At 34.3% G+C, this 26,792-nt stretch overlaps 1 protein-coding gene across 2 annotated transcripts in view; it reads right to left on the bottom strand.

Moving 5' to 3' along the window:
• LOC126882307 (glucose-6-phosphate exchanger SLC37A2) overlaps positions 1-26,792 on the bottom strand; it is a 191,249-nt gene that overhangs the window by 126,303 nt on the left and 38,154 nt on the right. For both annotated transcript variants that reach the window (XM_050647173.1, XM_050647174.1), the window contains exon 4: positions 11,239-11,459. In XM_050647173.1, the coding sequence (XP_050503130.1) occupies positions 11,239-11,459 (221 nt within the window). The remainder of the gene's footprint in view (positions 1-11,238; positions 11,460-26,792) is intronic.

Genomic DNA, 26,792 nt, shown 5'->3' with positions numbered 1-26,792 from the left:
GAAACGTTTGTTTAATATAATTTTATAGGGTGTACAGTACCTACACTTTTTGCCAAGTATGAAAAGGATACGTCAAAAAGTTTTAAACCACTGAGCAAAAATAGTTTTTAAATTTTTAAATAAAGTAGATCTAGTAGATCTTTGGAACTCTGTAAGGAGCCACATTTTATTTAAGTGATTTGGGTTAAATCCTAATATTTTGAGGTCTAGAATCTACAACTCAAAGATTGGACATTCTTAACGAAACACCCTGTATAACGATATTTTTTAAGTAAAATACCCCTAATGAAGGGATGAAAACTAAAAAACGACCCCTATTATATAATATACTCGTTATACGGTATAATACCTCAAATATTCTAAGTTTTCAGCGAGATAACTTTTACAGTTAAACAAATTTAATTTCGATCACGTTTTGACCAATTTTGAACACTGTGTGGCGGTTGCATAGAACTTTTTGCATTTTGTAAAACACTGTACGTGTCTCTTCCAGCCGTGTTCTGATCTCTAGTGAGTGGTCCCAAGTTTCATCAAGGTTAAATACTTTCAAGGTACGTTCTTTTTGTTACTCTTTCCAGATCTGTTCCGTCGACATTGACCTTCACCCTTCTGTTTTGGTGCTTGCTGATGACCATCGTTTTTGTTTTCTTTGTGTTCAATTTCATTCCAAATTCTCACACGCTGTCGTTACTCGGTCCATTAGGCGTTGCAGTGCTTCAGCATTATCTTCCAGAATGACCGTGTCATCAGCGTATCGCAGGTTATTTATACGTTGCCAATTTATAATTATACCATCCGAGGTGCCTTCCAAAGCTTTCTTAAATATGTTCTCAGAGTAAACGTCAGCAAAGGTATCAGAACACGTCCCTGTCTTACGTCCTTCTCGATATTGATTTTTACAGATGTTTCGATTTTTATTTTTATTTTAGCCTTTTGTTCTTGGTAGAGGTTTGAAATGATCCTTAAGTCTTTAGGGATCTGCAATTCGCACTTTCTGTCAATCCGATTTTGTCCATGTGCCATGTGCCACTTGAAGGGACAGTGTCCAGTGGGAGACCTACGCTAATTCGCAGATCCGTCCTATTCATACCTAGTAGATCTTTGGATATCTTCTTCGAAGGTTCATGTATAAAAGCCTTCGAATGTTTGAGATCCATTTGTTCGTACCAGTGATTAGGTTATTCGTTCCACTGAGTCTGATACTGTTCTTTTGGTTTTGAATAGCATTATGTTGTTTTATGTGCCATTAGAGTGAAAACTTAGTCTTTTTGTTAGCAGCTGCCGCTAGGGCATCTATGCCATTTAGTTCGTTGCAATCCGGGACTGCACGGTGGGGTTTGTTTTGGTTGGATCGGGGAGAGCAGCATATGTGCCTCCTGATGAGAGACTAATAAGTTTCGAAACCGGTAGGGGTGCTTGATGCACTCTCTGATTGGACTAGAATATGGTTCGGCTGTATTTTCGTTTTGCAACGAAATTGAAAATGGTTATTCATTTTTGATTTACATTTACTCTGATTAGAGTACAAAGGGAACCATTCTCGTTGGAACTTTACCGCGCTGAGCAGATGGGACGTGAATTGTAAATTGTAGAATTCCCTCATCTTCCTTAGTCTCAGCATCCGTATGGCTTGCAAATTGTAGAAGCCTCGGAGGTGTAACCAGAGAAGGTTCCCATTGTTTTCATTCTGGTGGGATGTAGAATAGCATTATGTTGTTTTATGTGCCATTAGAGTGAAAACTTAGTCTTTTTGTTAGCAGTTGCCGCTAGGGCATCTATGCCATTTCGTTCGCTGCAATCCGGGACTGCACGCTGGGGTTTGTTTTGGTTGGATCGGGGAGAGCAGCATATGTGCCTCCTGATGAGAGACTAATAAGTTTCGAAACCGGTAGGGGTGCTTGATGCACTCTCTGATTGGACTAGAATATGGTTCGGCTGTATTTTCGTTTTGCAACGAAATTGAAAATGGTTATTCATTTTTGATTTACATTTACTCTGATTAGAGTACAAAGGGAACCATTCTCGTTGGAACTTTACCGCGCTGAGCAGATGGGACGTGAATTGGACCGCGTTATGCATAACTCGACTAAGCGCCAAATTCAAGTTTTTTGGAATAATGCTGCCATTTATCAAGTAATGACGTTACCTATTTGGGAAAAAATCACCAAAGCCTAGAAATCTGTATTTTGGAAAATATTTTACTTTTAGCTAAACGCCAAATCGACTAAATGTCTGTAAACATTTGACAATACCCGACTAAGTGACTTAGATTTAGCATAATAAGACTATGCGACATAATATTGGCGCTTGGTCGCCTTATGCAAAAACGGAAATCGGCGGGATTTTGGCAGCATTGTTTCCGTCTTGTTAATTTGTTAATTCAGTTCAGTCTGTTGAGCAATATAAAAAGTGTCGCGTTATATTTTTTATAAAAGTTGTGTTTAAAAGTGTAAAAAAGCGTGTAAATATGTTGCAGAGGACTGCTCTAATTTTAAACCGTGCTCGAGAAATAACAAACGAGGAGAAGGTAAGTTATTTTGTATTGTAAAAATTACCAGACATTATTTTTGAGGTGTTAAGTAAAAACTTAAATTTTTACAGTAGTTTTGTTTATCTTTATTTACTTTATTTATAGGAAGAAGGTATTCGGCAAGAAACAAGTTCGCTTCAGACTTATACCAACTTAGAACCGTTACAGGAAGTTGATTTTAACTCGGCAACAGATATTAGTGAGGTATGTTATTATAAGTTTTAATGTTTAACTAAGTTTTGTTAATTTTTACTTATTGTTATTTATAGAAAGAAAGTACTCATACAGCAGCTGTTTCCCCAAAGACTTACAGCGATTTACAAACGGTTCGGGAAGTGGAATTTAATCTAAAATTACCAGACATAATTTATGAGGTATAAAAAACCAAATAAATAGCAGATTTCTAAATTTTTATTTACTTTATTTGTAGGAAGGAAGTAATTCGGATGGATATTCAAACAAGGAAAATGAAATAGGTGACGTAAGAGTAATGGATGATAATCAAAATCAAGAAGAAGACCGACAGTCGGGTCGGAAAGAATATCGTCAAGATTTAAATTTTGTCAACAGAGATATTAATGAAGATAACAATATAGTAGAGATGGAGCAATCCGATAAAGGAGAAAATGATGGGGAAAAGAATGGCGTAAAATCTAAAGAAAAAAAATATCAGGGCCGTCCAAAAAAAGGGAGAAAGAGAAAGTTCCCTAGTCAGAATAGAGAAATCCGCAAAAAACACTGCATTCAAAATAAATCATACTTTACACAAAAAGGAGAAATGAAACTAAAAAAAGAGTTTCGTCAGTATTTGTGCAAATGCGACTGTCTATCGAAAGTGGGCATTGAAAATGCTAAACAAGAATACGACAAATTTTATGAAGTAAGTTCGCATGATGCTCAACGTGCCTTAATTTGCGCCATGGTTCAAGAAGGTCCAATAAAAAGAAAAAGAAAACAAAATTCTACTAAAAAAATGCACTCCAGGGTGTACAATATTAATGGCCACGTAGTTTGCAAAACATTTCTGTTGCAAACCCTAAGAATTTCGAGTGCAAAAGTGGATAATGCCTTAAAATAAAAAAAAAGGATAGAAGGAGTTAAAGACTTAAGAGGAAGAGCAGGCGGAAAAAATAAAATATCAGAAGAACGATTGCAAGAAATATTAGAACATATTGAACAATTTCCAAAATATAAGTCTCATTATGCAAGGGAAAAAACAAGTTCAATGTACTTACGAGCAGACACTACATTGCCCATTATGTACGATTTGTACAAGCAGCAAGTTAATAATTCACCTGTGTCGTTTTCGAAGTACAAAAACGTTTTTTTAACTCATTTTAATTTCAGAAGAAAACCACTGAAAAAAGACACTTGTAACCTTTGTGACAAATTAGAAATTCTAATAAACAACAGCGCCACAGAAGAACAAGTTAAATATAAAACTGAGAGAGATAACCACATCGATTCCGCTGAAGAAGCAAGACAAGCTTTAAATGCAGACAGAAAGCGTGCAAAATTTGACGAACAACTTGAAGTATTGTGTTTTGATATGGAAAAAACACTGCCTCTTCCCCGTATACCTACAAATGTAGTTTTTTACAAACGCCAACTTTGGCTTTATAATCTAGGTATACATACAGCTAAACATAATAAAGGCCATTGTTATGTGTGGTTAGAAGGCGAAGCCGGCAGAGGGGCCCAAGAAGTTGGCTCTTGTTTATTTAGACATGTGTTGAAAGCTAGAGATATGGAGGCATGTAAACATTTAATTTTGTGGTCGGACAGCTGTGGAGGGCAGAACCGAAACATTAAAATAGTTTTGATGTTAAATGCCATTTTTGATGTGCATCCTTTACTGGAAAGAATCACTTTACGTTTCCTTACATGTGGCCATAGTTTTTTGCCAAATGATACAGATTTTGGTGACATTGAATGCGCCTTAAAATTCCAACAAAGAATGTATTCACCGGTAGACTACATGAATGTAATGAGTTCGTGCCGAAAAAAAAATCCTCTAATCGTTCACAAAATGAAGAAGGAACACTTTTTCGGTACTTGTAATTTGGAAAAAAGAGTCGTCAATAAAAAAGTGGATATCTTTAATAATAAAATTAATTGGCTTAAATTCAAAGAGATTGAACTCAGAAAAGAATGCCGCGAAAAAATTTTTGTTAAATATTCTTTCCACGAAGAAGCTCATGAGATAAGTCTACAAAAGAAACGAGGAAGACCATCATCAGAACTTTATCAAAATTTTAAAGAATCACTTGTGCTGCTATGGCCAGATGGGAAGCCAATACCAGATAAAAAATTTGAGGATCTAAAATTTTTGCTTAGCCTTATTCCAAAAGATGCCAAAGAGTTTTACAAAAAATTGACTGGTGATCCAAATATGGAAGATGATATAGATGGGTTAAATGGACCTCTTGATTTTGATCTTGAAGATGATGAACTTTAGTAAGGTCTTATACCAATTTTGTTTTTATATCAGACTACAGTTTTATAAGATAGTAACTATCTTATGATACAACACTGTTGTTATGTTTAGTTTTACAATGTAGTTTTGTCATAAAACAATAAAAATATTCTATAAACCACATGTTTTAATTCGCATAAACCTCCCAAGCGACAGTTTTGTTTAGTAAACGACTTATGCAAATTATTAAAATGTTAATAACGAAAAAAGCAATACGCGACCAAACGCCATTTTTGTCTATATCAGCTAAAATATAATTTTAAAACTTTAAATAATAATACAACAAAATTCATTTTACCGTTTTTAAAAATATATCTAAAAATCAAATGTTTAAAATGTTAAATAGATTTTTCAGAACGCCATAAACTTAAATTCATTTTTCTCAAAAAGGTAAAAGTGGCGCTTGGTCGAGTTATGCATAACGCGGTCCAATTGTAAATTGTAGAATTCCCTCATCTTCCTTAGTCTCAGCATCCGTATGACTTGCAAATTGTAGAAGCCTCGGAGGTGTAACCAGAGAAGGTTCCCATTGTTTTCATTCTGGTGGGATGTAGAATAGCATTATGTTGTTTTATGTGCCATTAGAGTGAAAACTTAGTCTTTTTGGTTTTGTATCTTGCTATACCGACGAAAGGTTCTGGATCAATGAATGTTTCTTTTGCCCCTCCCCTTGTAAGCAGGTCTGCTTTTCCGTTCCTTTCAATACCATTATGTCCAAGCACTCAGAGTAAAGTTCCCTTGTTAGAAAAATTTATTTTGACAACTTCCTGCAATTAGGATTTGTTATGATATCTTTATAGTCATTTTATATTCTGTTATATTGTCATTTTTTGCGTAGAAACATAAAATATGTACAATGGAAATGGGTAATAATAATCACTAATAAATAAATAACCATTATAGGACAAGTATGTTAGTCAGCATTTATCCACTACTTAAATACTTATTACATTATGTACTTTTATCACCAACCGGAATAATTATAGAATTAAAATTATCACATTTATGGCAATAAAACTGTTATCTGTATCTACTTAAAAATAATAATTTTTACCTTTCCATAAGTATAAAAATATTTTTTCATATTATCCATTTTATTATAACGTTGATGAAAATAAATAAGCATAGGATATCGCTACAACAGAGATTTGAATTCGTTTCAAAGCGCAAAGAACACAATTTGGAGAAATTTTGGTTATCTTTTTGGACTGTATAAACAACATTCGTTATGCCGACCATACAGTCATCATTGCTGAAAGTGAGAAAGGCCTGCAGACGCTACTAAACATAATTTGTGATACTGGGGAACAGTTTGGTTTAACAATAAACAAAAAGAAAACAAAAATCATGTTAATTGGTAAGAGGGGAAACTCGTAACAAGGATCCATATAAAAGATGAAGATATCGAACAAGTGGACAAAATAAAATACTTGAGAGTCTGTATCACGGCAGATAAATCTAAAATCAGAAATTCGATCAAGAATAGAGCAATCAAGAGCAGCCTTTTTGAAGATGAGGAAATTTCTGAGTAAACAAAGACTCAATCAGAAGCTTGGACTCATAATGTTGACTTAATTAAAAAGCTGGAAGCTTCTGAGATGTGGCTTTTAAAGAGAATATTGAAAATACCGTGGACCGATCATACTACGAACGAAATGGGAACAGAATGGGAAGAGACAGATAACTTTTGACCACCATTAAAAAGAGAAACACAGCATACTTGGGGCATATACTTAGAAATGATAAGTACGAGTTATTACAGATGATTATGACGGATAAAATTGAAGGAAAAAGTTGTCCTGGTAGACGACAAATATCCTGCCTGAAAAACATTCGCGACTGGACCGGGTTAAACAGACAGACGCTTTTCAGAAAAGCAGAAGATACAGACAAATTTACAATGGTTATAGCCAACCTTCATTAGTGGAGTCGGCACTAAAAGAAGTTTGGACTGACAACACATAAAAATGGGACTATATGAAGTAGTACGTGCTTATAGGTCTTGACGGGCGGTGTGATTATAAACATAACGTGCTTATAGTGATGGGTGTGTGATAAAATTCGGGTAGAATACGAATTCATAAGCAGAAAAGTAAACGAATGTGTGTTGGAAGTTCACACTCCAAGTGAATCGCTACAAAAGTGCCATCTACTCTGGTGGCTACGCACGAAAAAAACGACTCGTATAGAGTCGGTTTCCAAGTTAGAATAAAACTGATTTTATGTTATACAGTTAAATGAAAAAAATCTTCGTACATCACCAACAAAATTGCTGGCTTTTATCTCTAGAGCACAGGACTTATTGGTGGAGTTTAATGAAAGGACTAAGTTTGGTAGAAAAAGCCCACAATCTAGTGCAAGAGACAAGTAATGTTTCGGCTGAAGTAAAAAGGAAAGATGATCAGAACTAACCACGGTTTTGTCTTCAAGAAAAACTCGTCAGCTAAGTTAATAAACAGATTAAACAAAAAACTACTCGAACTCGAGAAATACCTAACGCTGCAACCAACCAATTATAGGAACATATAACTGAATGTATTCAGGACGCAGCCCATAAATCTCTAGACGAAGTAACCAGAAAAGTCCACAGACCAGAGGGAAAAATCACTTGCAATACACAGTTTGAACAACAAAGAAATAAGAATAATGAAACGTACAAAAGATGACTGAATACTAAGAACCCTGAAGATAAAAGTGATATACAAACAACAGCAAAGAATATTTAAAGAAATGACAAGAAACCACAAAAATGAAACATGGAATGCAAAATGTAAAGAAATTGACTGTACGGATGAGCATGATCATCAGTGGCATGGAGGAAATTAATAAAAACCTTGAAAACGGACACATCAAACAAAAGTCGAATATAGCCCATCTAGATAGATGCACGGAAAGAGAATTACGCAAGGGAACTGAATACTGAATGAAGACAGATGTCTATAATACCTACTGATTCACCCAAACGTATACGAGTGCAGGGCGAATATGTAAACGTGGAAGAAGAACTAATACAACAAGCACTTAAATCCATAAAGAACAACAAAGCATCCAGGCCGGAGAACATACCAGCAGAACTACTAAAAGAGGGAATACCAAAACTAATAAGCTATCTTTAAGTGCTATTCACAAGATACTTACATAGGGAAGAAATCCAGAAGAGTTGGAAAGAAGCATGGATTAATCCAATTCACAAAAAAGGTCCAAAAGATATATGCGGAAACTACAGGCCACTAGTAACTTTAACAGGCTGTTTGGTAAAATCTAAAAAAAATGATTGAGAAATAATACGAACCTCGTGAAACTGAACGGCAAGCAGGATTTAGAGCTGGAAGATCTTGCGTAGACCACGGTACACGACAATTAGACCGAAATCATTAGACCGAAAGCAGTAGACCGAACTCATTAGACCGAAAAGCACTTTACCGAAACCTCACTAGACCGAACAGCAGAAGACCGAAATGGTACATAAATTAAAAAATATTGCAGTAAATTATGCTAAGATTTTGTATATCTGTCTTTTTGTTTATTGTATTTTTTTTGTACTATTTTATATGTATATTATAGACTGTGTAAATTGATACTCGGTACAGTCTGATATGAAAAAATTTTCATCCGGTAAACAAATTAGTGAAGGTAAAAATAAATTAAGGGTAGAGTGACACTAACACCATTTTAACTGTTTATAATAACTATCCAAATAACATTCAGTTGTAATTACATTAGTCTTATCTCTTTTACTGCGACAAGTAAAAAGAACTGCTTTTCGGTCTTCTGCTGTTCGGTTTCGGTCTAGTGAGGTTTCGGTAAAGTGCTTTTCGGTCTCATGAGTTCGGTCTACTGCTTTCGGTCTAATGATTTCGGTCTCTTTACAGTAAACCGTAGACCACATATTTACCCTAACACAACTTAATTAAAAGAAAGTTACAAAAAACCAGGAAATACATATTTTATTTGTGAATCTCACAAAAGCGTATGACACGATTCCGGTGAGAAAGCTGTGGCAGTCTCTTGAACGATCTTCGTCCAATAGCACGATCATCGGCGCAGTCAAACAATTATGCAGAAAGCAACATCAAAAATCAAACTAAACAACAACTTATCAGAAGTATTTCTAGTAACAAAAGGGTTACAAGGATGCTGCTTCTCTCCAGTATAATTCAAGATATGTTTAAATGAAGCACTAAAACACTGGAGAAGATCTTGTTCAGGGATGGGGATCCAACTTGACGACGATACAACATTGTATACTCTACATTTTGCGGACAGTCGTAGTGGCAGCAGATAAGGAAGATTTAGAATTGATGACGAGACGGTTAATTCAAACATATGAAGAGTGGGGCCTCTCTGTAAATAGAAACAAAACACAATACTTATGCATCGGGAATGAATCAGAAGATCTAATGGTCAACGAACATGAAACCTAAATTGGATGCCTAAACTCGATGCTATGGTCAAAAGAATACATATCATCTTTACCTCCATAGATGAAATTCAAAGGATCTACAGCGTATTTCAAACATGCGATGCAGTGTACAAAGATAGCCCCATTCAAACTAATTGAGAATTGTCTTGATAACGTTGCCGCTCTTCACGACAGCGGCTGTGAAAGTAGTATTAGGCACGTACTTGTATAGGATTATCGCTGTTAACTGCTGTGGAATACTAAAGGAGGATTTATTTATCATAATTCACAGAATGGCAAACCCGCTTGCAATATACAACCATACTGATTCTAACGTTTGAAACGGAGTGTAGTATGATCGTGTAGTAGTCCAAGTGGTGAGACCGCTCCCGTCTGGAAAAATTTCTGATTCGGTTTCTTTGTGGATTCCTATTCAAAAATGTTCCCTTTACACAAATCTGAAGGGTACCGGGCGGAATTTTTGGGCAGAAATTATTTAAACATTTTTTTTAAACAAATACAAAAGATCACGATTTTTTGCCCTGGAACATATACTTTTAGGTTTTTTGCGTCATTCTAAACAAGAAACGTATCTTGTAATTTCTTAAAACTTAATAGTTTTCGAGTTATAGGCGATTTAATATCTGAAAATGCGAAAATACGCATTTTCGAGGCTTAAAAACTCATATTTAAATTAGTAATTTTGAGGTTGCCAGATACTTAAATTGAAGATAAAACATTCAGTTTCCAGATTCTGAAAAGTGATCACATCTAACCTTAATTTATATCATTATTTTTTAATTGTTAAATATGCGTGTTTATCCGATTTTTTTGCCGGTGCGACGCGCTCTATTTCAAAAATCTCCTATTTACCTCCGAAAAATATTTTTTCTAGATTATTTGGGATATTCGAAATAAAATAAGTTTCTTGACATTTTTCTCAAAAGTTAATAGTTTTAAAGTTATAAGCGATTTAAAATCCAAAAAATGCCAAAAACGCGTTTTTGGATTTTAAATTGCTTATAACTTTAAAACTGTTAACTTTTGAAAAAAATGTCAACAAACTTATTTTATTTAAAATGTTCCAAAGAATCTAGAAAAAAATATTTTTCGGAGGAAAATTGGAGATTTTTCAAATAGAGCGCGCCGCTCCGGCAAAAAAAATCGGATGGACATGCATATTCAAAAATTAAAAAACAACGGTTTAAATTAAGGTTAGACGCAATCACTTTTCAGAATCTTGTTTTTAGGCCTCGAAAATGCGCATTTTCGCATTTTTCAGATTTTAAATCCCCTGTAACTCGAAAACTATCAATGTTTAAGAAAAATTACAAGATACCTTTCTTGTTTAGAATGGCCCAAAAAACCTAAAAATATTTGTTCCAGAGCAAAAAACGTGTTTTTTTGTATTTGTTTAAACAATTTCTACCCAAAAATTCCGCCCGGCACCCTTCAGATTTGTTTAAAGGGGACATTTTTGAATAGGAATCTACAAAGAAACCGAATCAGAAATTTTTCCAGACGGGAGCAGTCTCACCACATGGACTATAGAAAGAATGGACGATTCCAGGCTGCCAAAACAAATTTTAAAATGGATGACAAAGGAAAGAAGGAAGAGAGGAATGCCGAAACAATCAAGGCTAGGCGGCATTGAGAAGGCAATATCGTAAAGGATCCTTCACCATGGCAAATGTAACGGCAGACGAAGCTGGAAGCTAGGATCCGGAAGGCGGAGAACGCTATAAAAAACCGGGATAATAATAATAGAAAAACTTCCGATGAATCGTTTTACTTCTTCATGCAAAGTTATAAATAATTTCACAAACTTACCTGTACAATTACGTAATAAGAAAGATTATGTATGTCGTAAGTTTTAGCAATGCCGAATAGGTAGCTAAAAACGCCCGACATTAACATACCCAAGCTGAGAAAATACCGAAGGTTGACCCTCTCAGCTATGATCCCGGATACGAACATCGCTATGGCATAACAGAAAAGGAATGATGAGTCCAACTCACCCAACATCTGAGAGGCACTGTCCTCCGTGCCATCTGTAAATGAAAAATAAAAAAACAATTATTATCAGACCAGAATCTAATGTAATTTGAATGAAAAAAAAACTGATTTTGACATGACAGACTAAGAGCCGGTATAGGTGAAATTTGCTAATCATTTTAGGCACGATAAGAGCCTATAACTTAAAAAGTAGAACATAAAAGAAAATGTACGAACACTGTGCCGTCATTGTCATTTATAAAGCAAAGACAGGAAAACCGTCAAAGCCGTAATAGGTCTGCTAGCAGGGCACTTTAAGCTAAATAGGGAGTTAAAGCTGATGGGATTTGTAGATGATCACCTGGACAGATTGTGTCACCTGGAATAAGAAACAGCAGAGTAGATTTATGCCAGTGTGACAAAAAAGGCGCCGGCAAAGAGTCTACATTGAAGGTTCAGTCTAGAGAATGTAATCTAAGATTATAGGAATACAACAGATCTGAAAAGGTCGCAGTGGAATAGGCTAAAAGACACCTCATTGAATCTACATATCTAGTATTTATGTGTATAACTATGTAATCAATAGATTACGAAGTATACTTTGGTGTCTACTGGATAAGTTACATAGGGCTAGTTGGAATAAAGCATAAATAACTATATATCTATCATATATTACTTATTCCATAATATTTGACTTTTATCGAACTTCCTTGCGATCAAGTTTCGTTTACGCACGATATTATATTTTTAATCTGTGGACTTAACGAGTCTCCTGATAACGATTATTGTTGACAAAATATTTCACTAAACCATGAATTTTGTTTTATTTTTTCAGTTTTTTATGTTAATTAATTAAACATATGTCTTGATGATAAATTTTAAAATAACAATTAAAGAGTAATTGCAACATTTTTTTAAGTCGGTTTTTCTATGCTCAGATTCTATGTTTTCGAACGTTTGTAATTTTTTATCAATAAATTTTTATAAACTTCTCTTTTCTTAAACCGTCTACACACGCTCTGACAAAATCAGGGTTGACAAAGTTAGGTCTCCTGACACGACAAAAAATCCTTTGACTATTTTTGTCGGGGTCGACTCTACACACACGTCTTGATAAAAGTATATAGTGTAGGAAACAAAGGTTGAACCTTGCAAAATGGACACAAGTCCGGTTTTATTTTTTTCTGGTATATCAAGGGGTGCTTATTATAAGACTAACTTTTTCTGAAAAAATTTCGCCCCGGAACCTCCCTTTTCACCCCTTTAAAGGGGGTAATTTGTGGTTTTTGCGGAACGTAGCCCTTCCTGTAACTTTTACAAAAAATTTCTTTTATAGAAATATGAAGAGGACGATATTTTCTACGATTTATTTCCAACACCATCTCTCTATCATCTACCGTTTAGCGGGGGTGGCGCCCTAAAATTGACAAGTTTTTAAAAAAGATGTTTTTAAAAAAATATATATTTTTCCCTAACTGTAACGGAAATTAAGAAGAAATCCTGCGGAAATTATTCACAAATAGATGATTGATTTTTTGGTACAGGTTTTACTTAAGAGTAATTGCCCTTTTTTTTAATTACAGGGTGTTACATTTTAAAAAACCTCTTTTTATACCATCTGAACCGTTTATGCTAGAGTAAAAAGACTTTCAGCGATTACCCACGTACTGGTGCTATTTACAAATTTGTATAATGCACCCCCATTTTTTACCCGGAACCACCCCAAAAAGAAGAAGAATTAATAAATAAATTGATTTTCTTGGAATCCTTCACACACAATGCCCTTTATTAATATGCTTTATACATCATTTTGTGGACGTTATTATTACCCATGCATGGACACCAAAAGCAATTTCCTAGTGCAACCCCTGAAGCAAAAAAAAATAAATAAAATGGGGGGTTGAAAATTTTTTTTTGTTTTTTGCTTTTTGATCCATATGGGCATGTGCTTCATCAATAGTTCTTTTCAAAAATATATATGGTTATTGCAACATCTCTGCGAAAACCACCCCTATCCTTGAAAATATACTGCAGAAACTACCCCTATCCCTTGGCGAGCATGTTTTTACGATCTTCTCATTACCTATGTATTCTTTTTAAACAAAACTTATACAAGGTTAAAGACCACTATTTACTCTAAAAATTATGTCCTATTCATTTTTTCGTATAAGCAACCGTTACGGCACAGTGGCGCCGTAAACCTCATATATGCTTTGGCGGGCTCCAGTTTTTGTTTTTTTTTTTCGTCATCTGTTCGTTTTATTGATAAAGTACTTATGCAAAATAAAACAACACAGTGTAACCTACAAATTATGACTTATGCACATTTTACATTCTTTGCTCCCCAAAGCCACAGTGGTGGCCCAAAATAAATTTTTGCATATTTTCGCCACCTACATGCATTTTATTGCATTAATGCTACCTTAACAGCACAATATTTACCCTTAGGTGGTCGCTACGCAGTGGCGGATCCAGGGAGGGGTGATTGGGGTGATCACCTCCCCCCCTCTCAAACCAAGTGATATTATATTCAAAGATTATAAAAATATTCATTTATTTTTATAGAAATTTAACCAATTGGCACCCCCCTCTTAACGATGCTGGATCCGCCACTGTCGCTAAAGCATAAAAAGTCATTCTTATAAAAATAATATTATTATAATATAAGTATTTCTATAAAAATAAATGAATATTTTTATAATCTTCAAATATAATATCACTTGGTTTGAGAGGGGTGGGGGTGATCGCCCCCATCACCCCTCCCTGGATCCGCCACTGCTTAGCGACCACTTAGGGGTGAATATTGTGCTATTAAGGTAGCATTAACGCAATAAAATGCGTGTAGGTGGCGAAAATATGAAAAAATTTATTTTGGGCCACCACTGTAGCTTTGGGGAGCAAAGAATGTAAAATGTGCATAGGTCATGATTTGTAGGTTACACTGTGTTGTTTTAATTTACATAAGTACTTTATCAATAAAACAAACAGATGAAGAAAAAATAAACAAAAACTGGAGCCCGTCAAAGCATATATGAGGTTTACGGCGCCACTGTGCCGTAACGGTTGCTTAAACGAAAAAAATGAATAGGACCTAATTTTTAGAGTAAATAGTGGTCTTTAACCTTGTATAAGTTTTGTTTAAAAAAAATGAATAGGTAATGAGAAAATCGTAAAAACATGCTGGATAAGGTATAGGGGTAGTTTCTGCAGTATATTTTCAAGGATAGGGGTGGTTTGCGCAGGAATGTTGCAATAACCATATATATTTTTGAAAAGCACTATTGATGAAGCATATGCCGATATGGATCAAAAAGCAAAAAACAAAAAAAAATTTTTAACCCCCCATTTTATTTATTGTTTTTGGCTACAGGGGTTGCACTAGGAAATCGCTTTTAGTGTCCATACATGGGTAATAATAACTTGCACAAAATGATATATGAAGCATATTAATGAAGGGCATTGTGTGTGAAGGATTCCAAGAAAATCACTTTATTTATTAATTCTTCTTTTTTTTTGGGTGGTTTCGGGGAAAAAATGGGGGTGCATTATACAAATTTGTAAATAACACCAGTACATGGGTAATCGCTGAAAGTCTTTTTACTCTAGCATAAACGGTTCAGATGGTATAAAAAGGGGTTTTTTAAAATGTAACACCCTGTAATTAAAAAAAGGGCAATTACCCTTAAGTGAAACCTATACCAAAAAATCAATCATCTATTTGTGAATAATCTCCGCAGCTTTTCTTTTTAATTTCCGTTACAGTTAGGGAAAAATATATTTTTTTTAAAAACATCTTTTTTAAAAACTTATCAACTTTGGGGCGCCACCCTTGCTAAACTGTGGATGATAGAGAGATGCTGTTGGAAATAAATCGTAGAAAATATAGTCCTCTTCATATTTTTATAAAAGAAATTTTTTGTAAAAGGTACAGGAAGGGCTGCGTTCTGCAAAAACCATAAATTACCCCCTTTAAAGGGGTGAGAAGGGGGGTTCCGGGGCGAAATTTTTTCAGAAAAAGTTAGTCTTATAATAAGCACCCCTTGATATGCCAGAAAAAAAATAAAACCGGACTTGTGTCCATTTTGCAAGGTTCAACCTCTGTTTCCTACACTAATATGACAAAACGTAAAATTATTATTTTACTTACATTTTGTCTAAACATGTGTAAAGTTTTAAAATATCATAGAAAAAGCGTAAAGTTTTAAAATATCATAGAAAAAGCGCAATGTTTTAAAATATCCAGCTCTAAAATAAATTATCATAGATAACATGTCATTTATGTATAAATAGATTATTAACGAATACGGAAAGAACGAAATAAACAACCTACAGTAGGAAAAATGAAAGAATACCCATGAACGACCATATAAAACACGCTGTATTTTCCTGTCACCGTGTCACACAAAAGATTGGCCAGCGTAAGTACATGTAATAATTATTATTACATGTACTTGCGCAGGGCAGTTTTCTTTGCGACACGGTGACAGGAAAATACAGCGTGTTTTATATGTTCGTTCATGGGTATTCTTTCATTTTTCCGACTGTATTGTAAATAGTGTATTACATAAAATTACCATTTTAATTACATTTTTTCCAAACCTAATGTGTACACCTAATAAGCCGTATTTTTAAATTTCTAACGTCATAATTGGAGTAAAAAAAAGAATGTGTGTGTGTACTTTGTAGGCACGTAAGAAGTTATACTTCTATTATAATATAATCTAATTTCATATTATGATTTCAACGAAATCAATATATTTATCTACTTTAAACAGTTTTTTTGTATTGTATTTAAATATTAAACTAATTTTAGAAAGAACAAAAAGAATACCAAAAAAAAAGATATGACTTTGTTCGGATTTGAACAGGGGACCTCTCGATCTCTAGGCGAATACTCTACCGATCAGTTACCACCGTTTTTGTATTCAGTCGATCATTTCTCGGACATAATTACAATCACGGTGACAGATACATTAATTGAAAATAAACATTTTCAATAATACTTATTAGGAGGAAGACAAATCCACAGACATAAAAATTATAATAAATATATTTACTAAAAACACTAACAATATATTCTTTTCACGCACACCGTATTTGCGCTACATAACTTAAAATATGTAGCGAGTAATACCATACTGTCGGTGTGCGCATGCGTCAGGGAATGTAAAAATTCACCCTCGTGCCTAAAGAAGTATAATTTCAAAATGCAACATGTCAAAATATACAGCACCAAGCAGTAAATTGTGTACTTTATATTATATACCTTAGCATAGTTAACCAAGGTTTAATAAGCTTAAGAGAGCGTACGCCCAAGAAACAGCAAGACCACCAATAATTATCAGGTGCTCAATCACAAATTAGTCCATTAATTTGTAATCTCACATTAATCTTAACTTCCTAAATTTTTACAGTTTCACCGTATATAATTGTGAAACATATCGATTAATAGCTTAATTAGAGTTTATTCAACTTAGTGCAACCTGAATAAATTGGCAAATAACGTTTTTTCTAATTGAACTTCTTAGTGTTGCAATCGCTTCCTCGTCTTAAATTGTATTTTTATAAAGTTTTTGTCGTTATGCGTCAGGCAACGAACTTATTGATGAATCGTAGAATTTTGGTGAGATTATAAATTAGCTTTCCGGACTATTTTGAATCGCAGTCTATTTAGAATATTTACCTCATTAACAACTTTAGTGCGTAAGTCATTGTTTAAACTTACGCCGAGTGTAATTATTATCAGTAGCTGCCATTAAGTGCATAGTCCTGTCGCCAGTAGGGGTACAACGGCCTCCTTAATTCAGATGGACTTACCCAACTTTTCTTTATGTATTTTGACCCGTAGAACACGAATTTTTTGGGTAACAGTCGATCCGGATGTCGATAAGATTGTTATAAACAAAGAACTTGAGGAATCACATAACAGCGATTTTTCGCAAAACAAAACATTTTTTTGTATTTTTTGGGTCATTCTAAGCAAAAAATGTTTTAACAAGTTTTTTCGTAGGATGCATAGTTTTCGACATAAACGCGGTTAAACTTTCAAAAAATCGAAAAATTACATTTTTTTAACCCGAATAACTTTTGATTGAAAAATAAAATAGCAATTCTGCTTACCGCATTTGAAAGTTCAAGTCAAATTCTATCGGTTTTGATTACTTTCAATGCTAAAAATTAATTTTTTTATTGGTAAACAAAGCTATAAACACATAGTGATTGAATGATGTTTTCAATGCATTTCTAATTTGAAATCGAACGAGTAGGCGCGCATACAGAATTTCTACGTATATTACGTACATTAAAACGCATGCATTTGGCACGGGAAACACTATGTGTTTATAGCTTTGTTTAACAAATAAAAACTTAATTTTTAGCAATGCAAATAATCAAAACCGATAGAATTTGACTTGAACTTTCAAATGCAGCAAGCAGAATTGCTATTTTATTTTTTAATCAAAAGTTATTTGGGTTCAAAAATTGTACATTTTCGATTTTTTGAAAGTTCAACCGCGTTTATCTCGAAAACTATGCATCCTACGAAAAAACTTCTAAGACCATTTTTTGCTGAGAATCACCCAAAAAATACAAAAAAAATGTTTTGTTTTGCGAAAAATCGCTGCTATGTAATTCCTCAAGTTCTTTGTTTATAACAATCTTATCGACATCCGGATCAACTGTTACCCAAAAAATTCGTGCTCTAAGGGTCAAAATACATAAAAAAAACTGGGGTAAGTCCATCTGAATTAAGGAGGCCATTGTACCCCCCCTGGCGACAGGACTAGCAGTCTATAGTCTATTATAAAATTTTACCCAACCAACAACTGTAGTGTAATAATTCAGTAGCTGTCAATAAAACCATTTTTTTTACTCCACGACTTCAACATTTATTTATCATCGTTGATCGAGAAGAAACGGACACAGGGCGTTAAAAACAATTCGAGGCTTTATTACATCGAATTGTCCATCAGGATAAACCAACATGAAACATACAGGGTGAGTCATGAGGGACTGTACATACTCCTACCTCGTATGGAGGCCCCTATGGGGAATAACAAATGACCATTAAAAAGTGTTTGCTCAAATTGTTTAATAATATACAGGGCGAGTTTCGCATTTTGACAGAAATTTGTATTCGTCATAATTTTTGAACGGTAAGATCGATATGTCTCTTATTTTGGTCAATTGTTACACTATTGCCACCCAATCAACTGATTTATTCAAACTAGAAAAAAATTAGTTCATTTTGGTCTTAGAAAAAATTTCACCCTGTATATGGTTTTTGAAAACTCTAATAATAATTTTACAAATTAGACAAATAGGCAATTAAAATGGCATATTTATTTTTTTTCACCACACGATTACTTAATTTTTTATAAAAAAATCAAATTTGACTATGAATTAAAAGTTTGGTAAAGTGAACCATAGATATAAAAAAATTAACTTTTATTACAAACATTAATTTTTTTTGAACAAATATTTAATTTATAAGTTACCACCCAATCAACTGATTTATTCAAACTAGAAAAAAATCACGCCTGGATTTAAAAAATTAGTTCGTTTTCGTCTTAGAAAAAATTTCACCCTGTATATGGTTTTTGAAAACTATAATAAGAATAATTAAGTATTTTCTATGGGAAATAATAATACGAATATAAAACTATAATAAGAATTTTTCAAATTACACAAATAGGCAATTAAAATGGCGTATTCATTTTTCCCCCAACTACTTAATTTTTTATAAAAAAATCAAATTTTACTATGAATTAAAAGTTTGGTGAAGTGAACCATAGATTTAGAAAAAAAATAATGTTTTTTGCAAAATTATTTTTTGAACAAATATTTAATTTATACAGATGTATTAATACAGAGCCCCCGCAAGGCTGAGCGGCGCCCGCGTGCGGCATATATTTTAGCGCTCTTAAATCTACTATACCTATCCACTTGTGAAACAAATCTATACTTTTTTATTTTTTACTTGTAATAAAACAACAGAAATTGCATGAACTCAAATTTTATTTTTCTTGTAACTGATTTGTTGCGATAATGGCAAAAAAACAAATAAAGTATTAATATATTAAAAAAAAAACGTTGGAACTCGTTGGAACTTTCCCGCGCTGAGCAGATGGGACGTGAATTGTAAATTGTAGAATTCCCTCATCTTCCTTAGTCTCAGCATCCGTATGGCTTGCAAATTGTAGAAGCCTCGGAGATGTAACCAGAGAAGGTTCCCATTGTTTTCATTCTGGTGGGATGTAAAATAGCATTATGTTGTTTTATATGCCATTAGAGTGAAAACTTAGTCTTTTGCTAGCAGTTGCCGCTAGGGCATCTATGCCATTTCGTTCGTTGCAATCCGGGACTGCACGCTGGGAGTTTGTTTTGGTTGAATCAGAGAGAGCAGCATATGTGCCTCCTGATGAGAGACTAATAAGTTTCGAAACCGGTAGAGGTGCTTGCTGCACTCTCTGATTGGACTAGAATATGGTTCAGCTGTATTTTCGTTTTGCAACGAAATTGAAAATGGTTATTCTTTTTTGGTTTACATTTACTCTGATTGGAGTATGAAGGGAACCATTCTCATTGAAACTTTACCGCGCTGAGCAGATGGGACGTGAATTGTAAATTGTAGAATTCCCTCATCTTCCTTAGTCTCAGCATCCGTATGGCTTGCAAATTGTAGAAGCCTCGGAGGTGTAACCAGAGAAGGTTCCCATTGTTTTCATTCTGGTGGGATGTAGAATAGCATTATGTTGTTTTATATGCCATTAGAGTGAAAACTTAGTCTTTTTAGTCTTTTTATTAATATATTAGTTAAGAGCGTAGGCGCAAAATTCCGGGCCAATGCTTTTTAAATGTATTCATTTTTTTCGAATCCTGAGAAAACTATTATGTATGTACAGAGGAACCCCGATAAGTCGGCCCCCGATAACCCGGAAGTCCGGCTAACCCGGACCGATTTTCATCAGATAAACATTTTGATTTTCAATATTTTGTATTTTGACAACGAACCGATTTGGACGTCGAAACGTTAATAAAATTATTTTTCAATTTAATTGTGGCTTATTTCCCATCAAAATAGTTAATTATCAGACAAACCTTTCAACAATAAAAATGTATGTAATATAATATTTGAGAGATGTGTATGTGTGTAATTTGAACTATACGATAGTTGATAGTAAAAATGACTCATAGCACACGCCGCAGAAACAACAGGCACCTGTCTGTAGTACCTATTCCTTTTTATTTCAAATCGAGGTTCCACTGTACTTACCTAAGTATATTTCAAAAATTTAAACGCAGAATGAAAGATTACATTATTACCGAGGGCCGAAAGTCCCTGAAAACTTCTATAATGTTTATTTTAATAAGTTACAGGGGTGAAAAAAAAAAGAGAAAATTTAGTATGATTAATCATTTTAAATATCTTATTCAAAAAAAAAACTTTTTGTTTATTCTAATGGACTTTCGGCCATTGGTAATAATGTAATATTTCATTCTGCGTTTAAATTTTTCAAAAATAGTTACTAGTTTTCTCAGGATTCGAAAAAAATAAGTACATTTAAAAAAATGGTCTGAAATTTTGCGCCTACGCTCATAAATCTAGAAAGCGATAGCTTAAATCTAAATTGAATTAAATGGGTGTTTTTCTAGATTTGACTGCAGCAAATTCTTTTATATTATTTCAAAGTCAATTTTATTGACGAGCTCTTGCTATATAGGTAATATTGCCAAACCAGATAATCTTTCCTCTACCACAGTAGAACTTAAGTAATTTTTAATAACTTTAATTTTGAAGTCTTAATGGATTCTTAATGAAAAATAGTTAGATATTTTCAAATATTGATTATTAAGAGTTTTTAGTAGTAAGTACTGTTTTTACTGGATCAGTTAGCTTTTGTTAAAGAGCAAGACAGTTTTTTTTTAATATCACTTAATGTAATAATATCACTAAAAAACCAAAAAAATGATCATAACAAAACATCATATCAAATCTACTATTTAACGAACTTAGGACTTGATCAATTATTCTAATACTGTCTAATTTCTATGTTAAAGGTATAATATTCCGTTATATTTGTAAGATTCTCACAAATTTTAATTATATGAAATTTATATGGATTTATAGCTTCTATCCTACTCGACCATCTTGTATCACTTAGAGGTTTTAGATTTAACTCAGGAACATGTAGTTTTATAATATCCCATCTTTTTGTAGAGAAAGAGAAAAATACGTAAAGTTCTTGTACAATATTAAACAAGTTTACTATTTTATTTGACACTTTAGCAGCATCATTCATTACTAAATTTAAGCTGCGTGCAACGCCTGAAACAAAAAAGCTCGAGGATTATCCTACCCTTATCATACACACATATTGGCACCGTTATCATACCGTTGACCTCTCATGTCTTTTATATTTAAATTTTGTAATAGTTCAACTACAAAATTAAATAACCCTTCCCCTGTAGTGTCAAATATTATTCGAGAAGCTAAAAAACTTTCTTGTATTTGAACTTTTTTAGAATTATCGTTTAATACAACATAACGCAAAATTGGGCTTATTTGCTTTGTACGACTTGAATCTGGGGTAGGTGCGGTCCATAATTATTGAATAATATTTTTAACTATGCACCATACCCTAAATATTATTTTTTACTTTAAAAACATTAATATTGAAAAACAGATATTCGGATATTACCTATATTGTTTTTAAAAATACAATAATAGTAGTAATTATTGTTTATTAACACCAAATATAAAATAAGATTTTAATTATTTTTTTCAGTAATAACACAATATTTGATTTTTGAGATTTCTCTAGGAGTCCATAAAAAAATTAAAATTAAGATTGTATAAAAAAATAATCTCATGTAAAATAAATATTTCTTATTTACCAAACCTTCGGTTTGACGCCCTTTTGGGGTTGCGCCCGCGTGCGTCGCACGCCCGGTTACGGGGGCTTTGTATTAATACTTCCACAGCTTGTGCTATACGTTGTAAATAATAAAACCCTTTTAGCTAATTTCCGGAATTTCAAAATGAAGAGGTTGTTTTGAATAATACTAAAACATCGCCCTGTATAGTATTTGTTTAGTGATTCATAGGTAGTGTCGTTTTATTGAATTCTCAGAATTTTATTTTAAAAGGCAAAATACAGTAAATTTATTGTTTACGAATTAACGAAAAGAAAATACATATTATGTAGAACTCTTTCTCTTTCTCTTTGCCTTATCCCTATGCGGAGTCGGCTTCCCTAATTGCATTTCTCCATACAATTCTATCTTGAGTCATACCAATATTAATCCCCTTTACCAACATGTCCTGCCTAATCGTCTCCCCCCACGTCTTCTTTGGTCTTCCTCTGCTACTCCTTCCAGGAATCTGCACTTCAGCAATTCTTCGTATTGGGTGATTAGCGTCTCGACGTTGAACATGACCAAACCATCTCAACCTATGCTCTCTCATTTTGGCATCAATTGGTGGCACACCTAGACTTCCCCTAATATACTCATTTTTAATTTTATCCTTTTTTGTCACTCCACTCATCCATCTAAGTATTCTCATTTCCGCCACATGCATTCGTTGTTCCTCTTTCTTTTTCACTGCCCAACATTCAGTTCCGTGCATCATAGCCGGTCTTATGGCTATTTGATAGAATTTTCCCTTCAACTTCATTGGAATTTTCCTGTCACACAGCACACCACTCGCTTCCTTCCACTTCATCCATCCAGCCCTAATTCTACTGCATGCATCTCCATCTATTTCTCCATTACATTACAATCAGTTCACCATCCAAAGATACCATGTTATTTGTAGTAACTCCATCTTTAGTCTCTCCCACACCTGTCCTAACACTAGTCGTTACTCCCTCATACATATCCCTCACAATCTTTACATATTCACCAGGGACTCCTTTCTTATTGAGTGCCCACCACAGAATCTCCCGAGGAACTCTATCATATGTTTTCTCAAGATCAATGAATACCATATGAGCGTTTGTTTCTTTACTCCTGTATTTTTCCATCAACTGCCTTATAATGAAAATTGCATCTGTTGTAAGCTTGAGTACCTTGGACACGTGATGCGGAACGAAGAAAAATATCGAGTTCTTCAACTCGTCATGCAGGGCAAAGTATTTGGCAGGAGAGGACCGGGACGCCGTCGTATCTCGTGGTTGAAAAACCTCCGACAATGGTTTGGGATAACCTCCGCCGAGCTGTTTCGCAGAGCAGTCAACAAAACAATGATAGCCTTGATGATCGCCAACATCCGGACCGGATAAGGCACTGAAGAAGAAGAAGTTGATCTGCCCTGCATAAAGCCAAATGATTCTCGGATATTTCGGTCTCTTCACGTATCCGTCTATCAATTACTCTTTCCCATATTTTCATGGTGTGGCTAAGCAGTTTTATAGCCCTGTAGTTTGTACATTGTTGTACATCTCCCTTGTTTTTGTAGACAGGTACTAGTATACTGCTTCTACATTCGTCTGGCCTTTGTCCAACTTCCATAATTATATTAAATAAACCTGCTAGCCACCTTGTTCCTGTCTCTCCCAATGCTCTCCATACTTCCCCAGGAATATCATCTGGTCCTACCGCTTTTCCTTTCTTTATTTTTTGAAGCGCTTGAGCCACTTCCTCGTTTGTTATTTTGGTGACCATTGCTGCTACTGTCTCCGTTGACTCTACCGGCTGTCTGTCAAATTCTTCATTTAATAAGCTGTCAAAGTACTTTCTCCATCTCTTTTTGACATCCTTTTCGTGAACTAGTATTTTATTATTTTCATCTCGGATACATCTACTCTGATTAAAATCTTTTGCTTTCTTTGCTCTGTTTATATATCTTCGTTTCACCTTCCCTGGTATCAAGTTGATCGTATAGGCTTGAATACGCTTCTGCTTTGGCTTTTGCTACTGCTACTTTCGCTTCCTTTTTCGCCACCATATAGTTTTGAAGATCTGTGTCGGATCTGGTTTCTTGCCACTTTTTATATAATGTTCGCTTTATTAACTTTTATTTCTCCTTGTACTTCGTTTGACCACCACCAAGTCTCTTTATCCTCAAACTTTTTTCCTGACGTTTTCCCAAGTATTTCAATAGCAGTCTGTCTAATAATGTTGCCATTTTTCTCCAAATTGTGTTAGGGCGTCCTTTCATGTTCCAACATATTTTTTCTACTATTCTTTCCCTGAATAGACCTTCTTTGTCATCTTTTAGCACCCACCACTTGCTTTTTTGTGGCCCTCTCCGATATTTTTGTTTAGTTTCGCTTTTTACTTCGATGTCCAAAACAAGCAGCTTATGTTGTTGGCTGACTGTCTCACTAACTATTACCTTGCAGTCCTTGCATTCACGTATGTCTTCTTTCCTTATCATGAAGTAGTCTATTTGGGATTGATGTTGTCCACTTTTGTAGGTAATAAGTTGAGTTTCTCTCTTTTTAAAGAATGTGTTAACAATCGCCATATCCAATGCTGTTGCTAATTCAAGCATGTCATCTCCAGCTTCATTTCTAGTTCCAAAGCCTAATCCACCATGTATTGTTTCATATCCTGTCTTGGCTTGGCCCACATGTGCATTGAAATCACCTCCTATTATAACTTTCTCCTCTGCTGGAATATCACTCAGTACGTCTCCTAATTGGTCATAGAAAGCTCTTCTTTCATTCTCGCTCAGACCTGTTTGAGGAGCATACATACACAACATTCAATACGTCTTTATCAATTACAAATTTCACTGACATCACTCTATCACTCGTTCTTACAACTTCTACTACGTTATCTTTCATTTCACTATCAGCAATTATACCAACTCCATTTCTAGTGTTACTACTCCCTACATACCACAATTTGTATCCTTCACCTAGTTCTTTCGCCCTTTGTCCTTTCCACCTAGTTTCTTGAATACAAGCAATTTGAACTCTTCTTCGTTTGAGCGCATCCACTAACTCCAGACTCTTACCTGTAAGACTACCAAGATTCCAAGACCCTATCCTGATTTGTCTGACCTGTAATGGTGTTCCCCCTGAGATAGTCCTCACCCGGAGATCCGAACGGAGGCTCATTTTACTTCCGGAATATTTTACCTCAGGAGATGCCATCATTTCAGTAAAGTTTTTATTACGTTGGAGAAGGTCTTTTCATTTTTATGGCCTGAAAAGATTTTTTTTTTGGATATTTGATGCCTGAATGCCTTTTCTATCAGCACCATACCCTGCCCTGCACGTTTAGCCAATACACCACCAATGCAACCAAAGTGCAGTATTACCCCACACCCGCCTGCATTTTTCTGTATAGGCCAGGATCCCTACTGTAAGGACTGCCCTATAAGGCAATGTATTGTTGCCCGTATCCCGCCACTAGGAGGCACGTACTTTATTCGGGATACATATATATTATGTTCAACATATTATGTAGAACATTGAACATAAACGGATTTATTTTTAACAATACATATGTATGTGTGTACAACAATTATTGTATACATAGATACATAAAAGAACTTAAGAAACAAATAAAACAATTTTTTTTGAGATTTATAGCAGATTTTCGAAATGAAATCCATCTTTGTCGGACCATCAACTGTCTAATAGAGTTCCTGAGAGTTAAGGGATCATTTCTAATAATGTTACAAGAATCAATAATTTTATCAATTAGGTACTTAGTTCTTGTTGCGTATTGATATTTTCTAGATAAACCATTTCTTTTAATCGACCCCATGGGGAATAGTCGACAGGGTTAAAATCAGGTTATCTAGGTGGTCATGCATGAGGCTTTCCGCGTCATCCACCTATTTCCATAAGTTACATGAAGATGTTGACGAACAGCAACTGAGAAATGTGGTGATACCCCATCATGCATAAAGTACATACCTCGGGCGGCTACATTAGCAAGTGGATTCGGCAAACTATTTTGTAAAATATGATAATGCATAAAAGTACCAACAGTGTAAGAAACACAAATAAATAATAACGATGGCGAACGAAAAAGGTCAAATTATGTACTCACACAACGAAAATGTCAAATTATCATTTTTATACGCATACATAGTATTAATACATGGTGAGAAGGTAGTGATGCAAAAAATGACGGGAAAATATTTCTTTTTGTTTCTGTTTAATTTAGGTTTATTTGTTTATCTTCTTTTTGACAAACAAATATTTACCTATTTGTCTAATTTGTAAAATACTTATTAGAGTTTTCAAAAACCGTATACAGGGTGAAATTTTTTTCTAAGACCAGAACGAACTAATTTTTTAAAGCCGGACCTGATTTTTTCTAGTTTGAATAAATCAGCTGATTGGACGGTAACTGATAAATTAATTATTTGTTAAAAAAATTAATTTTTGTAAAAAAAGTTATTTTTTTAATCTTTGGTTCTTTTC

Source organism: Diabrotica virgifera, chromosome 3 (assembly GCF_917563875.1).
Source record: "Diabrotica virgifera virgifera chromosome 3, PGI_DIABVI_V3a".
In the NCBI taxonomy this organism is placed as follows: Eukaryota; Metazoa; Arthropoda; class Insecta; order Coleoptera; family Chrysomelidae; genus Diabrotica; species Diabrotica virgifera.
The sequence above is the reverse complement of the archived record's forward strand: the minus strand, read 5'-3'. Positions and strand labels throughout refer to the sequence as shown.